General features: G+C 41.4%; 1 protein-coding gene across 1 annotated transcript in view; it reads right to left on the bottom strand.

Annotated features, from left to right (window-relative positions):
- Positions 1 to 22,500, bottom strand: part of si:dkey-240h12.4 (death-associated protein kinase 2) — a 63,880-nt gene that overhangs the window by 10,683 nt on the left and 30,697 nt on the right. The window contains exons 5-7 of the mRNA XM_050034057.1: positions 19,210 to 19,258; positions 18,801 to 18,827; positions 18,352 to 18,504 (exon numbers count right to left, since the gene is read on the bottom strand). Coding sequence (XP_049890014.1) covers positions 18,352 to 18,504; positions 18,801 to 18,827; positions 19,210 to 19,258 — 229 coding nt within the window. The remainder of the gene's footprint in view (positions 1 to 18,351; positions 18,505 to 18,800; positions 18,828 to 19,209; positions 19,259 to 22,500) is intronic.

Raw genomic sequence — 22,500 nt, 5'->3', positions numbered from 1 at the left:
AATACTACAAAAATAATCCAAGTGTACTTGCAAAGTTGGACAGTGGTGTCTCAGTCCAATGAGAATTTAGGCTACCTAAACTAATAGCAGGGTGTCTGTCTATTACTGTTTAGAATGACCGAGTCTGCTGTTGTTGCTGACAACTCAAGTCTGCCTAACTGCAAGAAACAAGGTACTTTGGATTAACATTTGCGCTACTGTCAGCACAGTCGTGGACTAAACAAGGAGTGAGCTCTGGAGCGCCTGTGCTTAGCTGGTGGCTCAGGGCTGTAACGCTCCCGGTAGCTAGAGGCAGAGAGTCAGAGGTGTTTGTGTCTGTGAGTGCGTACACAGGGATGCAGATTACACAAGAACAGGGACGTGAAGCTTGGGTTCTCTTCTAAACCTGGTGCATTCTTGCCCAGAAAGTATGTGTGTCTAAAACGTTTGTAATAATCTCTAGGATTCTCAAGACGTGACTATTAAACCCTATGGGCCCTAGGCGTTTTTGGGGTATTTTTACTGCCTTTACTTTAAAGCTCAGATCACAGTCATTATAAAGGATTTGCCATCATTTCATGTCCTTCTATGTGCCTGTATTTTATATTAATTTTTATATCAATGAAAAAAACAAATCTGTGTTCCTAAATTCTTACATTTTGACATGTATCTCACCATAGCAAGTTGGAAGTTGACATATTCTGACATATATGAAGAGGGGAGACTCTCTGGAATCTGGCAATATAAGAACCATGATGCTGGGACATTCTGTCACTTCACAGTTGTCCAAAACATGTGGTTTGTGCCAGGCGGACATGATTGCCAGTATTTTTTCATTATTGCAAGAAATTCCATTGACTCATTCACGTGTTCAAATGTGTTTTATCTGAAGGAAACATGCAATATTTACATCTATGATCATAGAAATATAGTCAACCAAGTGCAATGATGTCCTCCAAGATAATATTTGCCACTTTGTTTGCAGTAAACAAAGTTTGTTGTTGTTTTTCAGTTTCAGTTATATATTGGGGGGACATTTTGGGCATTGGAGGGGACACATGTCTCCCTCAATGTATATGGTGACTACTGCCCTGTCAGCATGCATAATTAGGCCTCAGCTGTCTGTGTGCGCAAAGGTGAAGTGGCTGGTCTTGTCATACAAAGTTTGATGGAGTGTCAACTGGACAATATGGAGATATTTGCATCTTGAAAGCCGGACTACAAATGTGGATAGACAGGGAGAAACACACGCAAGCCTAAGACGTGGTAAGATACGATATTCCTCACTATATGAAGTGACTGATAACAAGATCTGTATAATGGATTGTAAAGAAATTTGTCAGGTTTTTATTTTGTAGACAATCAATCTGGATTTATAGCGTGATGGAATGACAGCACAATGATGTGTGTGGTATCACTGGAAAGCTCTGGTCCTGCGCTTTCATGTGATATGCGTGGCATTTCTGTGTGAGCCTGCGTTCGCGAGTAATCTATCCAACAGTAATGTGTGTGTAAAGCTGTATGAAAGCTCTGTTATTCATGATTTTAGTGTAACTTTATCATTTTTTTTCGCTGTGAAAACATTGGACTACCGACAAGTGCTTGGTCTTGTCAAAAGCTACGAGTCTGCTGTTTCACATGATATGTGTGGCTTCTCGCTGTGACGCACGGTCGCGGAGAAAATCAATAGAGAAGAACAGATGTGAATTTGGACGCACTATGCGTCGTTCCGGCCCATAGGGTTAATTTGGAGGGCTGCAACCATAGATGATATTTCGTCAGCAGTGGCAGAAAATTCTTCTTTCAGTGCTTGACGGAGCTTGGTGTAGTTATGTCTGACACTGGGAGGCTGGCTCTGAATAAACTTGACAGCTTTGGAGCTGGTCTTCCACAAAAGTTTAACCTTCTCCCTTTCGGTCGCATGTGGCAGGTCAACTAGACAGTTGTCAAGCTCTCTAAAATAATCATCAATATGTTGATCACAGTTGTCTGGATCAAATAATGCAATGTCCTTTGCTAAAAACTCAAGCACTTCAAAGCGAGAGTAGTCTGATGTCCTCTCTGGTGAAGGCGAGATTAAATTAGCATTTCTAAGGAGGTGTAAATCGCATGCTGCAGGTCTCTGGAGTTGAAAGGCAGAGGCTGAATGGTTTTCAACCTCCCTTTCCCCCTGCATATGGGTATAGGAGTCAAACAACAGTGTCTGAGATGGACATGGGACGGAAAATCTTGTAGAAGATATACTACATGTCTCCTCAACCTCTGTGTCTGAGACATGTCAGATCACTGTTACCTCTGTTTGTTGGTGGAATTTGGGGAGCTGACTTGATCCCCAAAGACATGGGGTCTGGTGGGAAAGATTTCCACTTACTGAGCGGAGGAGGTGCTAACCTCTCATCCAGGGAAGAGTGTGAATCAGAGAAGCTGGAATCACACTGGCTGTAAGACTGTGCTGGGGCTAGATGTTCTGATCTAAGCCGAAACACTTCTTCTGTATGTGAGCAGAGGTCTAACGCTGCTGAATGCAAGTCATCTAAATAGCGCATGGCTTTCTTGTTAGCCATCTGTGCTTCATGGAGGAGAGAAGCATTTTGCGCTCTTAGAGTTTCTACCTCCTTCTCTGGAGCTGCTTTGCTCTGAAAGGCAAGGGTGGTTTGCCTGTGGAAGATCAGAAGCAAGCATTTTAACAGTGTACCGTTGGATGTAGTCTGTGCATCACAGTGGTCACTGAGTAGAGAGTTTATCTCTTTATTGCACTCACTGGGACTCAATCTGCTGATGAGTTCAGGACAGCCAGGGTTTAGGCTGTGTGCAATGGAAGAGATAAACTGTTCTAAACAGGGGTTCTCCATTGTTAGTTCTGGAAAGGAGGGTGAGGCTAAAACAGGTTTTCTTAGTACAAAAATCAAATGTGTAGTTGGCTATGTTGCTGCTTAGCAGACACCTTTAAGTGTAACTTGTGGGTACACTAGCTTAATAAAAGAATGTGCTGGATTTCACTGTGGGGGTAGCTTCCTGTAGAGGAGGGTTACTACAACACCAACAGGCACGAAACATTAGGGCGGAAATGTAAGACTGTAAATTTGCTTACAAGGATAACAACATGCACTAACCAAAATGTGTGGCAATATCAGCTAGAGTATTGTTTCTTAAAGTTAACTCAAACTGGAACTTGGATCGTAACAGCAAGGTACAAAATTTCACAGGGCTAGTAGCACACTGTGGCTCTTATGCTCTATCTCTTAGGCTGAAATGCTTGGCAGTAACAGCCAGTTCTCACGTAAGTTCTCTAGGTTTCACGAGGCTGGCGGCACGCTGTAATGAATTACAAAGGAGAATAGGAACAATAGAATCAAATGCAAATTTTGACAGCTTAACCAGGCTGCACTGAATAAGTCGTATTCAAATGCTGAACCAAAATCTTACAAGTTTCTACAGGGTAGGTCAACCTGAAAAGCTAGCAGCAAGCAAACTCTAGTCACTATGAGGGCTTAAGATAGCGGTGATCAGTTACACAATGTCTCTCAAATTGCTTTATCTTTATGAATAAAATAATTCTCACCACAATGTACTTGTCTGTAAGTACAGCTGAATGTCTACTGCTGTAGCAGACTAGTGGTGAACATAAAGACTTTTGGGTAGTCTAAGAATGGAATCAAAGATTTTTGGTGTGAACCAAAAATGTATGCTGATATTAATATTTCACAATATGAATGAATGTCAACAGTACTACGCCTCGCTATGGGGCTCCAATTATGTAGGGAACAAAAAGTAGGTGTCACACGGAGGCACCAATTATGTAGGGAACATACATTTCTGGGCGTCACACAGAGGCACCAATTATGTTGAGAACAACAATATTAGGCCTCACTAAGGGGCACCATTTATGTTGGGAACAATTCTTCTGGTGATACTATGTGTTGTGATCTAGGCACCAGTGCTATGGAACTTAAGCCTTAACATGGGCCTGACCTTGTAATAGATCTCCAATTAATAATAATAATACTACATTTTATTTATTCAGCGCTTTTATATGGAGGTAGATTTGTGTCTTTATTATTCAATCAAAAAAAAAGTTGCTTCAATCAAAAAATATATTTTCAATAAAAAAAAACTTCACTTGAATAAAAAAAAAACATTTTTAAACAAAGAAAAATAGTGTTTGAATGAAAAAAAATATTTGAGGACCAAAAAATTGCATTTGAAAACTTTTTTTCTTTGCTTGAAAAGTTTTTTTTTTTTGATTGAAGTGATTAATATTTGATTGAATTTTTTTTTTTGAATGAAGTCATCTTTTTGTGTTTGGGCCATATTATGGGTAGGACATTTGGGTCTTTATTATTCAATCCCAAAAAATATCACTTCAATCAAAAGAAATATTTTCAACCAAAAAAAACATTCACTTCAATCAAAAAATATATTTTCAATAAAAGAAAAAAGTGTTTGAATGCAAAAAAGTATTTGAGACCCAAAAAAAATTCATTTGAACCCATTTTTTCTTTGATTGAAATTTTTTTATTGATTGAAGTGAGTTATTATTTGATTGAAAATATTTTTTTTTGATTGAAGTCATCTTTTTTTGTGTTTGGGCCATATTATGGGTAGGACATTTGTGTCTTTATTATTCAATCCCAAAAAATATCACTTCAATCAAAAAAAATTTTCAACCAAAAAAACATTCATCTTTTCAACACGTTTTTTCTTTGATTGAAAATATTTTTTTCATTGAATTTTTTTTTTTTTTTTTTGATTGAACTGAATAAAGTTTTGGAGTCGTTTTTTTTTTATTGAATCATTTTGACACAAACATCCCGCAGTGGGGCGGATGCTTCCACATTGGTCAGACATGTTTGAGTGACAAGTGTCTACACCAATGACTTTTGAAATAGGAATCTCTTTCTGGAACAAGCAAGTCGCCATTTGCAAGGTACAGCACTGGCACACCTGAGCAGATGGGCTTTTCAATGATTCCCCCACTGTCACCGCAGCAAACCTCCATCTGAAAGCAGGTAAAACAGGTCCCGCTTTTAACTAATATCACAGAAAGCAAGCAGGGCTTGAGAAAAAAAAGCTCCGTGTTTCAAAGTGTGAGACGAGCCTTCTCTGGGGGGAGACAGAGGACTTCAGGAGAGGCGTAGCACGAGGAAAAAATAAAACAGAAAATGCAACTGTTTGCATCTGGCTAGCTAACTTCAGATATGTCTGGGGCAAAATGGATGGATTTGTATTACCTACAGCGAGAGAGGAGAGTGTCTGGGGTGAGCAGAAAACGGATGCAGCTTTACTTTGGCGTCACCCTTGTAAAAAAATATGTCTCTCGCGCCGTGTGTTTTAAAGTCTGTGAAAGACCTGCAGCCATAGGCGTTTCTAGCCCATTTTTGGGGGTGCTGAAGCACCCCTAAATTGAATCCCAGCACCCCCAAAATTTGAGGGATTTTTTTTTTAAATTTTGTTTTTTACTGTATGTCCTTTTTTAACAAGCTAGAAACGTGTCAAAACCATACAGTACTTGGTTGAAACGTAATATAACGTAATATCCCCCCCCCTCCTTGCCTCAAAAATCTATCTGCACAGAGCAATGCGCTGCCTTCCAGAGTGGGTGATATGCAGTAGTGGTGTAAGTACCTGGCTTAAACCAGGCTGCATTTAATCGTAAGTCACTGTTTATGTTGTTAGGTAGGAGTTAGTTGACATTTTTTCCAGCTAGGAAACGTTACAGGTGGTCAGTACCACTGTCCTCTGTTTGAATTTGAATGAGAGAAGCTAGCTGTTGTGTCATGTGCATGTGTTAATATCATACAGTCTATGGTTAATATTAAAGCCAAGGTGCTACTGACTAGCTAACTGGCTGGATGCCCATTAACATTATAACTCCTATTGTGTGTATTTATTTATTTATTTTTTTGTAGATTTCAAGTGTATTTTTATTTATGTATTTGTATTATATAATACAGACAAGAAGGAAAAAGGCAGAGACAAACATTGAAAAAGTCAATTACTGTTAATGTGCTAATGTTACATGTTGTGCATTGCATTTCAAATAAAAGTCCAAAGTCCATTTCTGGTATTTTTGGTACTCACTATAGGGGGCTGGTTTACTCCAGAAACATACATACTGTTTATGTGTATGTTGAGGAGCTGCTGTATCAAAATGAGTTATTCTCCCCCAGAAATTAGGGTTACGATATGTTTCTTTTATGATTCCAATCCATTCCTCTTTTGCTGTGGCTCAGCATTTAAATAACCTTTATCAGATTTGATGGTTTAGTCACAGACTTTCCCAAAAAGTGTTGTGCTTTTCTTTCACAAATGTGGGAATGAAATTGAGTTAAAATGTACAAAACAGTGAAATTTATCTGGCCGGGCAGCTCTCTGGGTGCTCAGCACCCCTAAACCTCTGATTCTAGAATCGCCCCTGCCTGCAGCCCAACATCTGCTAATGCTGAAGTGCCCCATTCACTTTAACAGCAGCTTATCCGTGAATCCCAGTTTTCTTCGATGAAAGTTTGTAAAACTACCTGGTAAGTGTAACTCGCCATTTATCAGCAGAGAATTGAACCCCCTGGGGACACGTGCTGCACAAGCACTGCAGGGACTGTATTTATAACACGGGGAGTGTATATGTTTTTTAATTAATATAACAACATTTAAGTACATTTTTACTGCAATAAGTCCACATTTATACCTACAAAATAGGTGCTGAATTAAACAGTGGCTCCTAATGTTATTTTATTTAAAACCTATTATTCATGCTATTTGTCTTACACCTACAAACAAAGCATGTTTTAAATAGTGTATTTTTACAAGGGAGTTCAGCATGAGGCAGTAGTAGTAGACCAAGGTACCTTTTAACTGTTTGTTTTCTGGGAATAACTGACACAATCAGAAACCAGAATGGTCCGTGTATCATTCGTTCATTCCATTTTCAATTTAAAATCAAAAACCGAAAAAAATGTTTGTTTTTTCATTATTCGTTTAATAATCAAATTCAAAAATACAAAAAATGGTTTGTTTTTCTTATTTTTGATTTTATGCTCACATCATAAATAGCAAATTAAAAAATGGGCCACGATTCCAATTTGATTTTGATTTTTCATTTGACCCAACTTGCGTGACCCGGAACTTTTTTCTACGGAAGCATATTGCATTCACTGGATAAACCCCCCCCCAAAAAAAAACACCTACAACCTAACGTTACAGCAGCCTACAAGCATGCTGTGTTAATAAATCAGCTCAGACACTGTTAGAAATTAGGGATGGGCAGCACAAGCAAAAACACTATTCGAAAATCATGGCAAGGCAGCACAAGCAAAAACACTATTCGAAAATCATGGCAACTATTCGACAATTTTTAGAATAATTGCTCCGCCCCCCCGGAGCCACGCACACAGAGATCCATTCATCATTAAATGCCCGAACATACTCGGGCGGAACGTACGCGGAACGGACTCCACGGAAGTCCGCACGGACTCAAAGCGGACTTCCGCAAGCCCTGAGCACGCAAAGCTCCGCGCACCAGTGACTGCTCGGCATGTATTTTTCACATCGCGGGAATTTTTCACGGACATTTTTACAGGAAACTACAACGCTGAAGTGCGCTCGACTATGAAAGCCCGAATGACTGCGGACATTCCTCGCGGACTAGTAGTCTCTGCATGTTTCTCCTGTTTGTAGAAGAGCATCAAACTAGCTGATAGCCCATCTCACACCGCTGTAGCAATCCCATACTGCCCTCGTGCGGTTAGGAGCTGAATTGCATGTCAAATAAAGGGGGGAAATTAAACGGCGAATAGTAATAGTCGCATTAAAAAATCGATTTTTCAAAAATACAACGACTATTCGAAATTCGAAAATCGTGACCCATCCCTATTAGAAATGTAGTATTTAGCCTAATAACATCATGCTACAGCAGTAATAACGTCAGCTTTAGTCAAATGGCTCTAGCTCTCCCGGTAAATGTCATAAACTCTGGACACATTTTCCCTGTATGTTGACATGATAAAGGCCACGTTTCCCAGATCGCTCTTAGCTTAAGAAGATCTTTCACCAAGAAGGAGTTGTAAGATTACAGCGCCCCTCCAATATGTAACTTCATTGTGTGCCCGTGTGCTCAGAAGCACACAAAAATTTCCGAGAAGTAATGATAAAATAAAAAAATATTACAGACTATAGAATAGGACTGACAACCTCTCCAATGTCTCATGTCAATTAATTAACACTAGAACCGCCACGACAGTCTGACAGACCGTTTGGGTTTTTATAATGCAAATAACTCTGTTTAGCTAAAACCTACAAGCTTCTCTTCCTATGACTTTTAAAAAATGTGCCTTGAATATTTTCTGAAGCCTTTAAGTCACAAAAATGAAACACACTAGACTTCTGAGCATTTATACCTCCGACCGCGGCAGCGGTCACACAGACCGCTGCTGAAAATTATACATTTTGATACATACAGGTAGGCTATACATATTGCAAAACTCTGTAAAAATACACCAAAGCATACATTTTCGTTTCCAAATATTTATTTGAAAACAAAACCATTCATACGGTCAATAAAAAAACATTTTGTGAATAATAAAAAACAAATGTAACCTCAACAGTGACCGCGCCAGCTGGCGGGACTGCGGCTGTACCGCTTCCAATGTTCATTCATTCATTCAATCAATCGCGTGTTCAATGTGTGTGTGTGTGTGTGTGTGTGTGTTAGTATGTCAGAGAAGAGGAGTATCAATTAAAAAAAAGTTTCCACTAATTATTTCGGTGTTTATTTCTTTTATTCTTAAGTTTTTTTATTAAAATGCGTAATATAACCAACAATATTATAGACCAAAATTTAATCTAATTTATTATTGTAGAATGTATTTAGCAAATCACCGCTTTCAACGAGACACGGCGCAGCAGCAAAAAAATGAATAAATAAAAAAATAAAATAAAAAAAGGCATTATAAAAAGCTGACAAATACTGTTAATTAATTGACATGAAACATTGGAGAGGTTGTCAGTCCTATTCTATAGTCCGTAATATTTTTTTATTTTATCATAACTTCTCAGAAATTTTTGTGTGCTTCTGAGCACACGGGCAGACAATGAAGTTACATATGACGGTCTGGTAGCATGATGTTATTAGGCTAAATACTACATTTCTAACAGTGTCTGAGCTGATTTATTGACACAGCATGCTTGTAGGCTGCTGTAACGTTAGGTTGTAGGTGTTTTTTTATCCAGTGAATGCAATGCGCTTCCGTAGAAAATAGTTCCAGGTCACACAAGTTGGATCAAATGACAAATCAAAATCAAATTTGAATCGTGGCCCATTTTTCGATTTGCTATTTTTGATGTGAACATAAAATCAAAAATAAGAAAAACAAACCGTTTTTTGTATTTTTGAATTTGATTATTAAACGAATAATGAAAAAACAAACGTTTTTTTTCGGTTTTTGATTTTAAATTGAAAATGGAATGAACGAATGATACACGGACCTTTCTGGTTTCTGATGTGTCAGTTATTCCCAGAAAACAAACGGTTAAAAGGTACCTTGGTCTACTACTACTGCCTCATGCTTAACTCTAAAAATACACTATTTAAAACATGCTTTGTTTGTAGGTGTAAGACAAGTAGCATGAATAATAGGTTTTAAATAAAATAACATTAGGAGCCACTGTTTAATTCAGCACCTATTTTGTAGGTATAAATGTGGACTGATTGCAGTAAAAATGTACTTAAATGTTGTTATATTAATTAAAAAACATATACACTCCCCGTGTTATAAATACAATCCCTGCAGCGCTTGTGCAGCACGCGTCCCCAGGGGGTTCAATTCTCTCTTACACTTACCAGGTAGTTTTACAAACTTTCATAGAAGAAAACTGGGATTCACCGATAATCTGCTGTTAAAGTGGATGGGGCGCTTCAGCTTTAGCAGCAGATGTTGGGCTGCAGGTCTTTCGCAGACTTTCAAACACACGGCACGAGAGACATATTTTTTTTACAAGGGTGACGCCAAAGTAAAGCTGCATCCGTTTTCTGCTCACCCCAGACACTCTCCTCTCTCGCTGTAGGTAATACAAATCCATCCATTTTGCCTCAGACGTATTTGAAGTTAGCTAGCCAGATGCAAACAGTTGCATTTTCTGGTTAATTTTTTCCTCGCGCTACGCCTCTCCTGAAGTCCTCTGTCTCCCCCCAGAGAAGGCTCGTCTCACACTTTGAAACACGGAGCTTTTATTTCTCAAGCCCTGCTCGCTTTCTGTGATATTAGTTAAAAGCCGGACCTGTTTTACCTGCTTTCAGATGGAGGTTTGCTGCGGTGACAGTGGGGGAATCATTGAAAAGCCCATCTGCTCAGGTGTGCCAGTGCTGTACCTTGCAAATGGCGACTTGCTTGTTCCAGAGAGAGATACCTATTTCAAACGTCATTGGTGTAGACACTTGTCACTCAAACATGTCTGACCAATGGGGAAGCATCCGCCCCACTGCGGGATGTTTGTGTCAAAATGATTCAATAAAAAAAAAAAAAATCAATGAAAAAAATATTTTCAGTCAAAGAAAAAACGGGTCTCAATTTTATTTTTACATTCGAACACTTGTTTTCTTTAATTGAAAATATATTTTTTGATTGAAGTGAATGTTTTTTTTGGTTGAAAATATATTTTTTTTTATCAATCAATCAATCAATCAATCAATCAATTTTATTTATAAAGCCCAATATCACNAATAACAGTAGCTTACAACAACATTATTGAAAGTAATAATATTACAGTTCTGGCTACTGTGGTACAATATGGTTTATTGAAGTGATATTTTTGTCCTACCCATAATATGGCCCAAACACAAAAAAAGATGACTTCAATCAAAAAAAAAATATTTTCAATCAAATAATAACTCACTTCAATCAATAAAAAAAATTTCAATCAAAGAAAAAACGTGTTCAAATGAATGTTTTTGGGTCTCAAATACTTTTTTGCATTCAAACACTTTTTTTTCTTTTATTGAAAATATATTTTTTGATTGAAGTGAATGTTTTTTTTGGTTGAAAATATTTCTTTTGATTGAAGTGTTATTTTTTGGGATTGAATAATAAAGACACAAATGTCCTACCCATAATATGGCCCAAACACAAAAAAGATGACTTCAATCAAAAAAAAGTATTTTCAATCAAATAATAACTCACTTCAATAAAAAAAACAGAACTTTTCAAGCAAAGAAAAAAAGTAGTCAAATGCAATTTTTTGGGCCTCAAATATTTTTTTGATTGAAAATATATTTTTTTGATTGAAGCAACTTTTTATTTATTGAATAATAAAGACACAAATTGAAAGCGAAAAAAAAAAAAATTAAAAGCGGATTTGAAAAGGTGGGTTTTGAGGAGTGATTTGAAGGTAGATGGATTTGGACAGTCACGGATGTGTATAGGGAGGGTGTTCCAGAGGGAGGGGGTGGCTATGGAGAAGGCTCTGTTGCCCCAGGTTCGGTGCTTGGTCCTGTGTGGAGGCGAGAGGAAGTTTTTGTCGGATAATCGAAGGTGGCAGGAGGTGGTGGAGCATGTCAGTGAGGTAGGAGGGGGCCTGGCTGTGGAGGGCTTTGTGGGTGAGGAGGAGGATCTTGAAATTGATTCTGTACAGGACAGGGAGCCAGTGTATGTTTTGCAGGACAGGGGTTATATGTTCACGGGAACGGGTGTGAGTGGGGAGGGGGGTAGCAGAGTTCTGGATGTACTGAAGTTTGTTGAGGACTCTGGATGATGAGTCGTAGATGATGCTGTTGTAGTAGTCGAGTCTTGAGGTGATGAAAGCATGGATGACAGCTTCAGCGGCAGAGAAGGAGAGTAATGGACAGAGACGGCAATATTTCTGAGGTGAAAGAAGGCAGTTTGGGCGAGGCGGCTGATGTGATGTTCAAATGAGAGGTTATTGATTGGATTTTGGGCTGATGAGTATTATTTCAGATTTGTCACAGTTCAGTTTGAGGAAGTTGGCTTGCAGCCATGATTGGAGTTCAGTCAGACAGTTGGTGAGGGTAGAGTGGGTGGCCGGGGTGATGGATTTTGTGGAGATGTAGATTTGGATGTTGTCAGCGTAGCAGTGGAAATGGAGACCATGACGACGAATGATAGAACCAAGGGGGAGTAAGTACATGATGAAGAGGAGAGGACCAAGCACCGAGCCCTGAGGGACATCTTTAAGCAGGGGTTACGGTGGAGAAGGTGCAGTTGTTGACGTGGATGAACTGATGTCTGCCGGTGAGGTATGATTTGAGCCAGGAGAGAGCAGAGCCAGTGATGTTGAGGGAAGTTTGTAGGTGGGATAGCAGAGTGGTGTGGTTGATGGTGTCAAAGGCAGCAGTGAGGTCAAGGAGGATGAGTATGCTGAGGTGGCCAGAGTCGGCAGAGAGGAGGAGGTCATTAGTGATTTTGAGGAGAGCGGTTTCGGTGCTGTGTTGAGGGTGGAATCCGGATTGAAATGGTTCATATAGTTTATGAGAGCGGAGGTGGGTCTTGATTTGGGAGGTGACAACACGTTCCAGAATTTTTTGACAGAAAGGGAAGGTTAGAGATGGGACGGAAATTTGAGATGACGTCAGGGTCCAGGCCGGGTTTTTTGAGGATGGGGGTGACAGCGGCCAGTTTCAGGGATTGAGGGACAGAGCCAGAGGTGAGGGAGGAGTTAATGATGGTAGTGATGAGTGGGGAGGTTGTTGGAAGGCAGACTTTGAAGATGGAGGATGGTATGGGGTCCAGGACAGAAGTGGAGCTTTACATCTTGGAAATGATGGGGGGGAGTTCCAGGGGGGAGACAGGGGTGAGATTGCATTGTCAGTTGTCAGTTGTGATGGAGAGGGTGTTGTCGCAGGGTTTCAGGAGTTTATTGATGGTGGAAAAGAGTCTTGGGTTATTGGAGCCAGAGTGAATGAGCTGTGAGTAGTAGTTGGACTGGGCGGCAGTGAGGGCGTCTTTGCAGTTTGAAAGATGGTCTGTATAGGCATGGAGATGGACTGTGAGACTGGTTTTCATGTAAAGTCTTTCAAGCTGCTGCTTACGGGTTTTCATGTGACGGAGTTCAGGAGTGTACCAGGGAGATGAGTGAGTGAATGAGACAGTTTTGGTTTTTAAGGGAACCAGTTTGTCGAGGCAGAGGGACAGTGTGTTGCTGTAGTGGGTGACCAGGTCAGAGGGGTTTGGGGTCAGCGGGGTGGTGGATGTGGACAGAGTATTTGCCAGTGAGTCAGAGAAAGCTGAGGGGGAGATGGACTTGATATTTCTGAAGGATATACTGTGTTTGAGTTTTGGTTCTTGAAGTCCACAGTGATGGCCAGGTGATCTGAGACCGGCGAGGCAGACTAGGTCCAGGATGTGGCCGCGACAGTGGGTGGGCAAGTTGACATGCTGGGTGAAGTGAAGGCATGGGAGCAGTTCCAGGAGGTCTATTGCACTTTTGTTTGGATCATCAATGTGGATATTGAAGTCCCCCAGCAGGAGAATTGAGGGGGATACGGCAGATAGCTGGGTGAGGAATTCGGCGAGGTCTGAGAGGAAGGAGTTGTTAGGTTTGGGAGGACGCTAGATGATGGCCATGACCAGGGAAGTGGGACCAGACAGTTTGAGGGCAACTTGTTCGAAGGACTGAGCAGGAGGTATGGAGATTGTGGACATTTTAAAGCATTTCCTGTAGATGGCAGCAACGCCACCACCCCGTCCGTCTGGGCGGGGTTTGTCGGTGTAGGTGTAGTCAGTGGGTGTGGTCTGGCTTAAGGAGAAATAATCCAGGGGTTTGTGCCAGGTTTCGGTGAGGCAGAGGAAGTCCAGTTTATTGTCAGTGATGAATTCATGTAGGATGGCACTTTTGTTGGTCAGTGAGCGGGTGTTGAGTAGAGCCAGTTTCAGGTGTTGTTGGGTTTGAGTAGCACAGGGGGTGGCAGGAATGCAGAAGATGGGGCATAAGTTTTGTTATTCACAGTCTTATTGCAGTAAGGGCGGGGTGGTCTGTGCTTTATGATGGACTGTATGGGGAATGTCTCAAGTGGGAGGGTTAATGATTGATATGGCTGGACAGGGGCGTTGGTGAGCGGGGCTGTGTTCTGTGCGTCTGTTGGCACGGGGTGAGGAAGAGTGTCGGTGGAGGGTGCGTGTGATGTAAATAGTCATGCATGTGGCGCGTGATGTACAGCATGCTGAATATTGGCTGCCAGCGTGCGGCTTCCCAGGGTGGTAGGGTGAATGCCATCCTGTTTAAAGAAAGAGGGACGGTTCCAGAAAAGATTAAAATTGTCCGCGAAGTTGAAGCCTCGGGTGAGCGGGCGGGCATGAGGATGGCTTCCTTCAGGAATTTGCGACGTGAAGCAGAGGTAGTTGTCCGGGAGGAGAGCTGGCGATCTGGGACCGCAGCAGAGCCACTCTGGGCACCGGCGGGTGCTGGCGGGGAGGAGGGCTCCACGTCACCCATGGGCGGCGGGCTGCCGGGGCGGCGAGCCGCGGGGACACCGCCAGCTGCCAGTGTGGAGCCAGCCATGATGATCCCAGAGGTAGGGCAGCTGGAGTGGGGAGACGGTGCACCAGCAGCCACCGAGGGACCGGGGACCATGGGGCCGTCGGAGCGGGAAGCCGCGGGGACGCCATCAGCCGCAGGTGTAGGACCAGCTACCCCAGACGTGGAGCCACCTGAGCCCGAGGGCGAAGCACCAGTAGCCGCAGGCGGAGAGGGGCCAGCGGCCTTTCCAGAGCCAGGCGTTGCACAACCACCAGCAACCGTATGCAGAGAGCTAGTGGCGGGGCCTGCCGGCACCGGGCGAAGATCTGGGTTGTCTGCTAGCGCCTCGAAGCGGTTGGAGAGGCTCAGGCGAGGTAGTCGTATCCTGGAGTCTCTTTCTGTCGCGGATCACAACTTCAGCCCAGGATGTCTGGAGGCTGGGTGTGGAGGAGGAGGAAGGCCGTGGACAGGTGGAGGTATCCCATGGGGCAGTGTCCTGGAGGGCCACTTTGGGGGAGACAATGTGTAAGGACTGTTCATGAGCCAGGTCCAGGCAGGAAGTCAGCATGGCCTGTTTATCCTGCAGTTCCTGAGAGGGTCGGCAGATGTCTTCCTTAAGGTCTGTAATCTGTTTGTTTGCTTTTGTGAGCATTGTGTTGTCACAGGCCATGGATGTAGCACGTTGGCTAGCTTGAGCTATGCTAACGGCTAGGTGCGACGGTAGGAGGTGCCGGTAGTCAAGGCGGTGGTTAGATGCAGAACTAGGACAACAGTCAGTAAAGCCAGCAGGGTTGTGATGAGGTGGTAAGGGTGTATAGGTACCACTGGAGGGAGAATAGCTTCTTGGATCAGCAACGTATCAGTATTATTAATATTTATGTTAAATAATGTGACTTAATTAACATTAAATCACCTCGTTGGGCACCATTCCCGTAAAGGGAAAAATGATAGTCAGTTAAAGATATCAGTCTCATAAAATAAGCTAAACTATTAATTTGGAATTTTTGATTAATAATTACATTAATAACCATAACCAAAATTAACAGCAAAGCCTGAAGGATTTTGGAGTTCTTGATGCAGCAGAGGTTGACTATTCATTCACCCTTGTGCAACATTAAAGAGACAGCAGGTATGACTCCAAAGAATTATATTTATTCACAAAGTAAGTAAAGAAAAACCAAAACACACAAATTCTAACTAACTAACGAACTATATACCAGCTTGGTGTGTATATGTGTGTCCTGTTCCTGCTCCCGACCATCACTGCAAGTTCCCCCTCATCCTTCCTTCCCCCTCTGCTCATTCCCTGAATCCCTGGACTTGTGAGTTAAGACTTTTGTTACTGTTCCTGCTCTTTTGAGCTTTCCAACCATCACTGCAGTGTCAGTGAATCCCTGGTCTTGTGAGTTGCGACTTTTGTTATTCAAGTGGTAAGTGATTGTAAGTCTGGGTGGTCATTTTATTTATTTAGTTTATTCATTTTGAGTACTTACACCCATTAGAGAGGGAAAAGGAAAATAAAAATAAAAAAATGAATGAGGACAAAACATATTAGCCTCGTGGTCGGTGGGGGCGGGTGTCCCACATTGTCCCTCACAAACCTACTCCTTGTCCCACATTTGGTTTACTGGGACCTGGTCACCCCCTATGGGTGTGTTAAGATGCCTGTGACATCACAGAGTCACAAGTTTGGCGACTGTTCTCACTGAGATGAGAAATAGCTCTCTTTGTCTGAAGAACAAAGAGCATGCAGAGAAGACAAGCCTTCACATGTCCAGTTTAGATTTTAACAAATGACAAATCATCTGTGGTCCTGTGAATCCCAACATATTATATATACAGCATATAACATATTTAAAATCAGAATGATACTGTATCGTAACTTCAATATCATGATAACACCAATTCGTAGATCCTCTGATGATTTCCACCACTAATAGGCTCCCTGCAAGGCCCAGCTGTAACTACTGCATTATATATATGCCCAGTTCAGAACAATAAATTGCGACAACACAAAACAGTTTTAGAACACTGCAGAGAAAAGTTGCGGTGTGAACTGGCCTGTCTGAGCTCGACTCAAGCTAGCAGATAGTGTCAACTGCAACTCAGCTGGTCAAATTGACGGCGGCTGGTTCTAGAATTTAAGGCTGGTCACCTGTGTCAACATCCAATCAGCTTGTAGTGAAGACTGCTGGTCAAGTCAAAATAGCCGCAGACAGCGTGTTCGCTTACTGCAGCGGGTGCCCCGCCGAGCCCGGTCCTCATGGTGTGCCAGTCTCAGACGGTGGGTTGCTGCTGCTGCTTGCTGTATGTGCTTATGCCCACACACACAATCACATTAACTTACTAATTGGTGCTGGTCATTTATATTATTGTGGCGTATTGATTATGAACACAGTCCATCTGATGCTGGTTTGTTTCTGTTTTTCACCGTTTCATGACTACTGCAAATGCAACTGTAGCCAGTATCTCACTATCACTATCCTCATTCATATTTTAAGAAGCTACAAATTATATTTAGCCCCAAAATAAGCCTGGAGAGCTGGAAATCAGAATGGAAGCACAGAGAGTTGCTGCATAGAGATGATACACCGTCTCATTTAGTTACACTGTTGTGAAAGGGCAGGTTTTTACAATGTTGCAGAAGAGCGCATTGCAAGAAGTTGCATGTTTCAGCTTGACTCGATGCAAATCTTTGGTCTGAACTGGTCTATGGCTAACATTTAGCCTGTCAGAAATTACTTTGTCAATCAACCTGCAACTTTCAATGTATAAGGTATACAACATTAGGGGTGAGTCTGTGTACACGTTTACACGTGTTTGAGATCATAAACGGTTATGAAAAATGAGTACACGAAAAACGCTGGGTTTTTTTTAGGTGGGAGGGGGGTGTTAACTAACTGTGATAGACTGTGAATATGACAAGAAATGGTGTGAGACCGGGTTTGGCAACAGGTCAGTAGCCTACGTGCTCCATTCTATTAAAACGGCGCGGCCGTTAAGGGGGTCGTTCACCAGTGGGCTACAATGAGTACCGGGCCATCACAGCATCCACAGTGAGAGGACATGGAATTGTTTGCGCTTTTACGCACGGGTCGGTGGTGAAGTGGCGCACATGACTCATGCTACGGACGGACGGACAGACGAGCCATGTATCTAAAATAGGTAATACATCTGGCTACATCTTTCCCACATCAAATATCCGTGATCGCCTAGACCCGTGTGCGTAAAAGCGCAAAGAATTCCGTGTCCTCTCACCGCGGATGCTGTGATTTGATGGCCCGGTACTCATTGCAGCCCACTCTTATAAGATACAATAACAATAATAATAATAAGTTACTGTGGGCCTATATGCCATGCCTTTTAATAAAATTACCAGAGGAGTTCGCTGAAAAACAGGTAAAATCAGCCTGAATTACTCACGTGCGTCCCCGGTGAAAATCACTGACATGCATGGGAAATACGACTTCTACAGGCTCGCCATAGCTTACTGTCAGGACTCAGGGACCAGAATTCGGGATGGCGGACTGTCAGAATGGCGATATTTTGGTGTGGCGGCCTGTAACCGTTGGTTAAATGGCCCGTTCGGTTGGTATTCGGATAGCTGGGGCTTTACTGGTATAATGCAATAGCACCACCCAGCGGTGAAACCCGTGTACACGTTTACACGAAAAAAATGACACACTCTAAACGTTTAGAGATTTTTGTACACGAACTCACCCCTATACAACATGCATTCAAACACAAACACACACACGTCCCATTCCATTGAGCAAGTATAGCGAGGCACAATTACACACCCAGTTAGCACTGCAGATATATCAACAACTTGCTATCAACCATAATAGGGAAATACTGTACATCTTATGTTAAATTACCCATAACAAATACTGTACCTATATTACATACTTGGGATTTTTCACCAAGAGTTTCTGGATGAAGTCTCTGGCCATGGAGCTGGTCATGCTGAAATACCGTGCAGCAAACTCATAGTTGATGACAGTGATGTTCCTTAGAGTCTCTTCATCAGTGTCACCTTGGAATGGTGACAAACCACTCAATCTGAGAACAGAGCGTTCAGCATAAGTGTGTTGACAATATCTCCATATCTCAAACCCAACCATACAGAGTGTTCTGTGATTCCACTTCTGACAGATAGATAGATATAAAACACGTAATAAAAAAAGATCTACAAACCACTAAGTGTCAACAGCTGTGGTTGAATTTACGTAGCATCAAACAATGTCAGACAGCAGATGCTTCCATCTAAGTCTTCTGATCATTAAATGTGTGCAATAACTTGTGAAATACCGACAAGCACTCACATAGCATCTACCATAAAAACATTTACAACTTACAGTATGTAGGTAATGACCCCGATGCTCCTGGAGGAAATAGACACACAAGACGCAGGCAGTTATGTTCTGTGGTTTGAACTTTTTCGACTACAGTAGAACAAACCAAAGAAAAAAACAGTATACAAGTGTGTGTGGACATTCCCTCAGTCACTCAGTGGGATCAAAATGTCAGCAGACTGAGACTTCTGATAAGTAAGATCTTGTGCAGTGAGAGGGGCTCAGAACAGGCCCGAAAGTGTCACTTACAGAAGAATTTACTCTCCCTTATATAGAGACAGAACAGTGCAGAGTTACTTAAAACAGTCCAGAAATGCTTTGGAAATACTAGATGGATGTGGGTGCAATCATGAATTGTGTAACAGCTTCTGTTGGAGATGTGAAAATATGCAGTTTACTGCAAAATGCTTACCACATATCTGCTGCTGTACTAAGGGGTTCACAGTTGATCACCTCAGGGGCTGAAAGAGAAGGAGAAAGAAAAGAAGACTGAAACAGAGAGAGATTTGATTAATTTCTTAAACATTTTTATTGCAAATTATCCCAAAGGATTACCATAACAGACTGCACTTTCTGTAACAGTCCAGCAGGGGTTCCGTACATGTTAACCTGTGCCTGAGAGTGGATACTACCAGGTTAATTATGATCAGTACTCTTTCTCTATATGACATCTGAGGTAACATCCACCCCCATTCATATTTAAATCAACATTTAATTAATTTATTTTTTTGCATGTCTATTTATGCTGTTTAGAGCTGGTATTTCTGCACAGTTGCAGATAAAGATTAGACTGCGCTATGCTGTAGATTCCAGTGGTGGCTGTGTGGGATTGTTTCCAACTCATGTGATACAAACATTTCAAAAAATGAGTGCTGCAAAGATCAAAAGTCAAAATGTATTGAAATGATTTCCAAAATGTGTTTTCATCTAACAAAATATTCAGCTTCAGTCCATATTTATTGGCGTTAAGCTTTTCATAAACTTTTTCACAGTGGTCAAAATTTTCTCTCCCATTTGCTGCACACAAAGGGAGTCACACACCAAACAACACCATAAATTACATGTATTCATTAAGGAAAGCTGATTTGATTTAAAAAAAAAAAAAAAAAGACAAGATGATGTCATAAAATATGACAACACACTTCCCATGCTCCATTTGAAAACCTCAATAAAAGCTTCCAATGTTAAAATATGATATTGGGTACAGCCCTTAGTGAAATGGACTCAAAGTGATTATTTTCTTATTAAATGATCTGTGTCATAGCATTCCTGTAAACACTTTGCCTTTCCACTTTAATATCTAGGGGTTCAATTAGTGCTGTGAGTTATACCGGTTGGCCTGGTATACCGGTTGTAATTTCCTGTATGATATAAATATTTAATATACCACCAGACTGATGCAAAACTAAAACAGTTGCTGCAACTCTCCAACACTCAATGAAATACATTACAGGGTTCGTTGCCAAGACTATTAAGGGGGGAGCCCTATTAAATGCATACCCCTCTTACTAATGGTTAACCTTACAACACAACAATTAACCCACAACTAACTCTCTTACAGGCCAAAACACCATGGCACACAACAATGTGTGACACAAACGACTTGTAAAACTAATAATTGTACATTTATAAAATTACACCACTGATCAGCATGCTGCGTGCAGCTAGCTAGCCAGTTAGCGTAACAGTCTGTTCACAGCCAGGGGAGGCTGCATCACTATTTTTAATTTCAAGTTCAAAATCTTTATTTCGAACATGAAGATGGTATAAAAAACACCAACATAGGACAAGGAAGTGCTAAGAAACAAATAAAAGACAATACTGTATATTGTATTCGACAAGTCTTAACATGTTCGAAAGGGAGTAGGAGGAAGAACAAAACTTATATAGTCCTACCCCGTGGACTCTGTATTATATTTTTCTTAAAGTTACAATGTGTAATTTACATGGTTGTTTATTAGCAAATATCAACTATTGCTTTCATAAATATATATTTAATAAAGTGTAATGCAATTCACATACAAATGGAAGCTTTCTCATAGGCTTAAAATGATTTCTCTACAGGCAGGGCGCGGTCTGCTGGAGGTTGCCCTCTTGCGTCGTGATATTTGAATACAGTGGCCGAAAGGGATATACGCGCTTCGCCTTTTGCGTTTACCTAGAACTTGCCGTCACTAGAGACGGTTAAGGTAAAGATCAATCCGGGGCGCTTCTGCGCGAACCTGCTTTGTACTTTTATGATTCTGTTGCACTTTAAATGGAGGACTACACATATGTTTTGCCCCGTAAGAGGGAAACCATGCCACCAAATAAAAGACAAAGATCAGATAAGCGAGGACGGGACAAGACGCGAGTGAATATCGGCGTTGGTTATTCCAGGTGGAAAGAACTCCTGAAGGAGAAGGATTTCACAAGGGATGCGGAGGTTGCATGCTTTCTGCGAGACAGGTAATTCAATCAGATATTTTAAAATCATTTTGGCTTCATGTTTGCAACTACTTTTCCCTCTCGTCTAAGTTCGAGTGACGGCTACGTTTACGTGCTAACGTTATCCTAGCCTTGGCTAACGTTATCCCAGAGCTACAGCTAAATGGTTAGCCTAGCCTACAGCCTAATCTGTTGATTCCTCTCGCGCTGCTGCGAAGGCTGCCGCCCTCTCTTCCTCTTCTTCCCTCTGGGTAGCCGAGACACACCTCATCGCCTGGCCGTTCCTGCACTGCCTCTACCCCCTCGTCCCCTTCCTCTCCCTGGTCTTCCTCCTCTCCCTCTCCCTCTTCCTCATCTCCCTGTGTCCTGTGGAAGAACACTCTGGAAACGCATATATTATAATCGTACCAACCTATATTTGCCACACTGTGCCGTGACTATCACATAAAAAGTGTTATTTTAGCATTACTGTGCTAATGCTCGTGTTACCAAAACAATTAGAAATAAAACACTCCTAACATATATCTCACAGATAACCTATATCTCACTGGTAAGCTACAACATATCGTAACATGGTTTAGCTTCCTAAATAAATATTCACCTCATCGCTGGACACTCCTGAAAAACTTGAAAAACTCTGCTGTCTTCGCAAGGCTTTTTGTCCTACGAGGCCACCGTCACTTACCCGACGGGAGGGGTGAGTGAGTGAGCGCGAGTGAGCGCTGCCATCTAGAATTTGACCGCTGATGTCACTGTTACTCACCATTTTTACACACTGAGGCTTTAACAATATAATAAATAATTAATATCAATATTAAGTTTTTAAGATATCAAAAATATAGAAATCTATTCATAACTGATATATAAATGCCATATAGTATGAATTAAAGTATAAACATGTCTAAATAAATAGATACATAAAATGCTATTTACTATGTGCACCTATATACACCCATCTACAACCTATATACACCCATATACAGACACATATATACACATACATACATGTATATACATACATATATATATATATATATACACATACATACATACATACATACATACACATATACAGTGGTGTGAAAAAGTGTTTGCCCCCTTCCTGATTTCTTACTTTTTTGCATGTTTTCCACACTTAAATGTTTCAGATCATCAAACAAATTTAAACATTAGTCAAAGATAACACAAGTAAACACAAAATGCAGTTTTTAAATGAAGGGTTTTATTAATGAGGAAGAAAAAAATCCAAAGCTACATGGCCCTGTGTGAAAAAGTG

The sequence above is a fragment of the Epinephelus moara genome, chromosome 22 (assembly GCF_006386435.1).
Source record: "Epinephelus moara isolate mb chromosome 22, YSFRI_EMoa_1.0, whole genome shotgun sequence".
NCBI classification, from domain to species: Eukaryota; Metazoa; Chordata; class Actinopteri; order Perciformes; family Serranidae; genus Epinephelus; species Epinephelus moara.
This window is presented reverse-complemented; position numbering and strand designations above follow the sequence as displayed.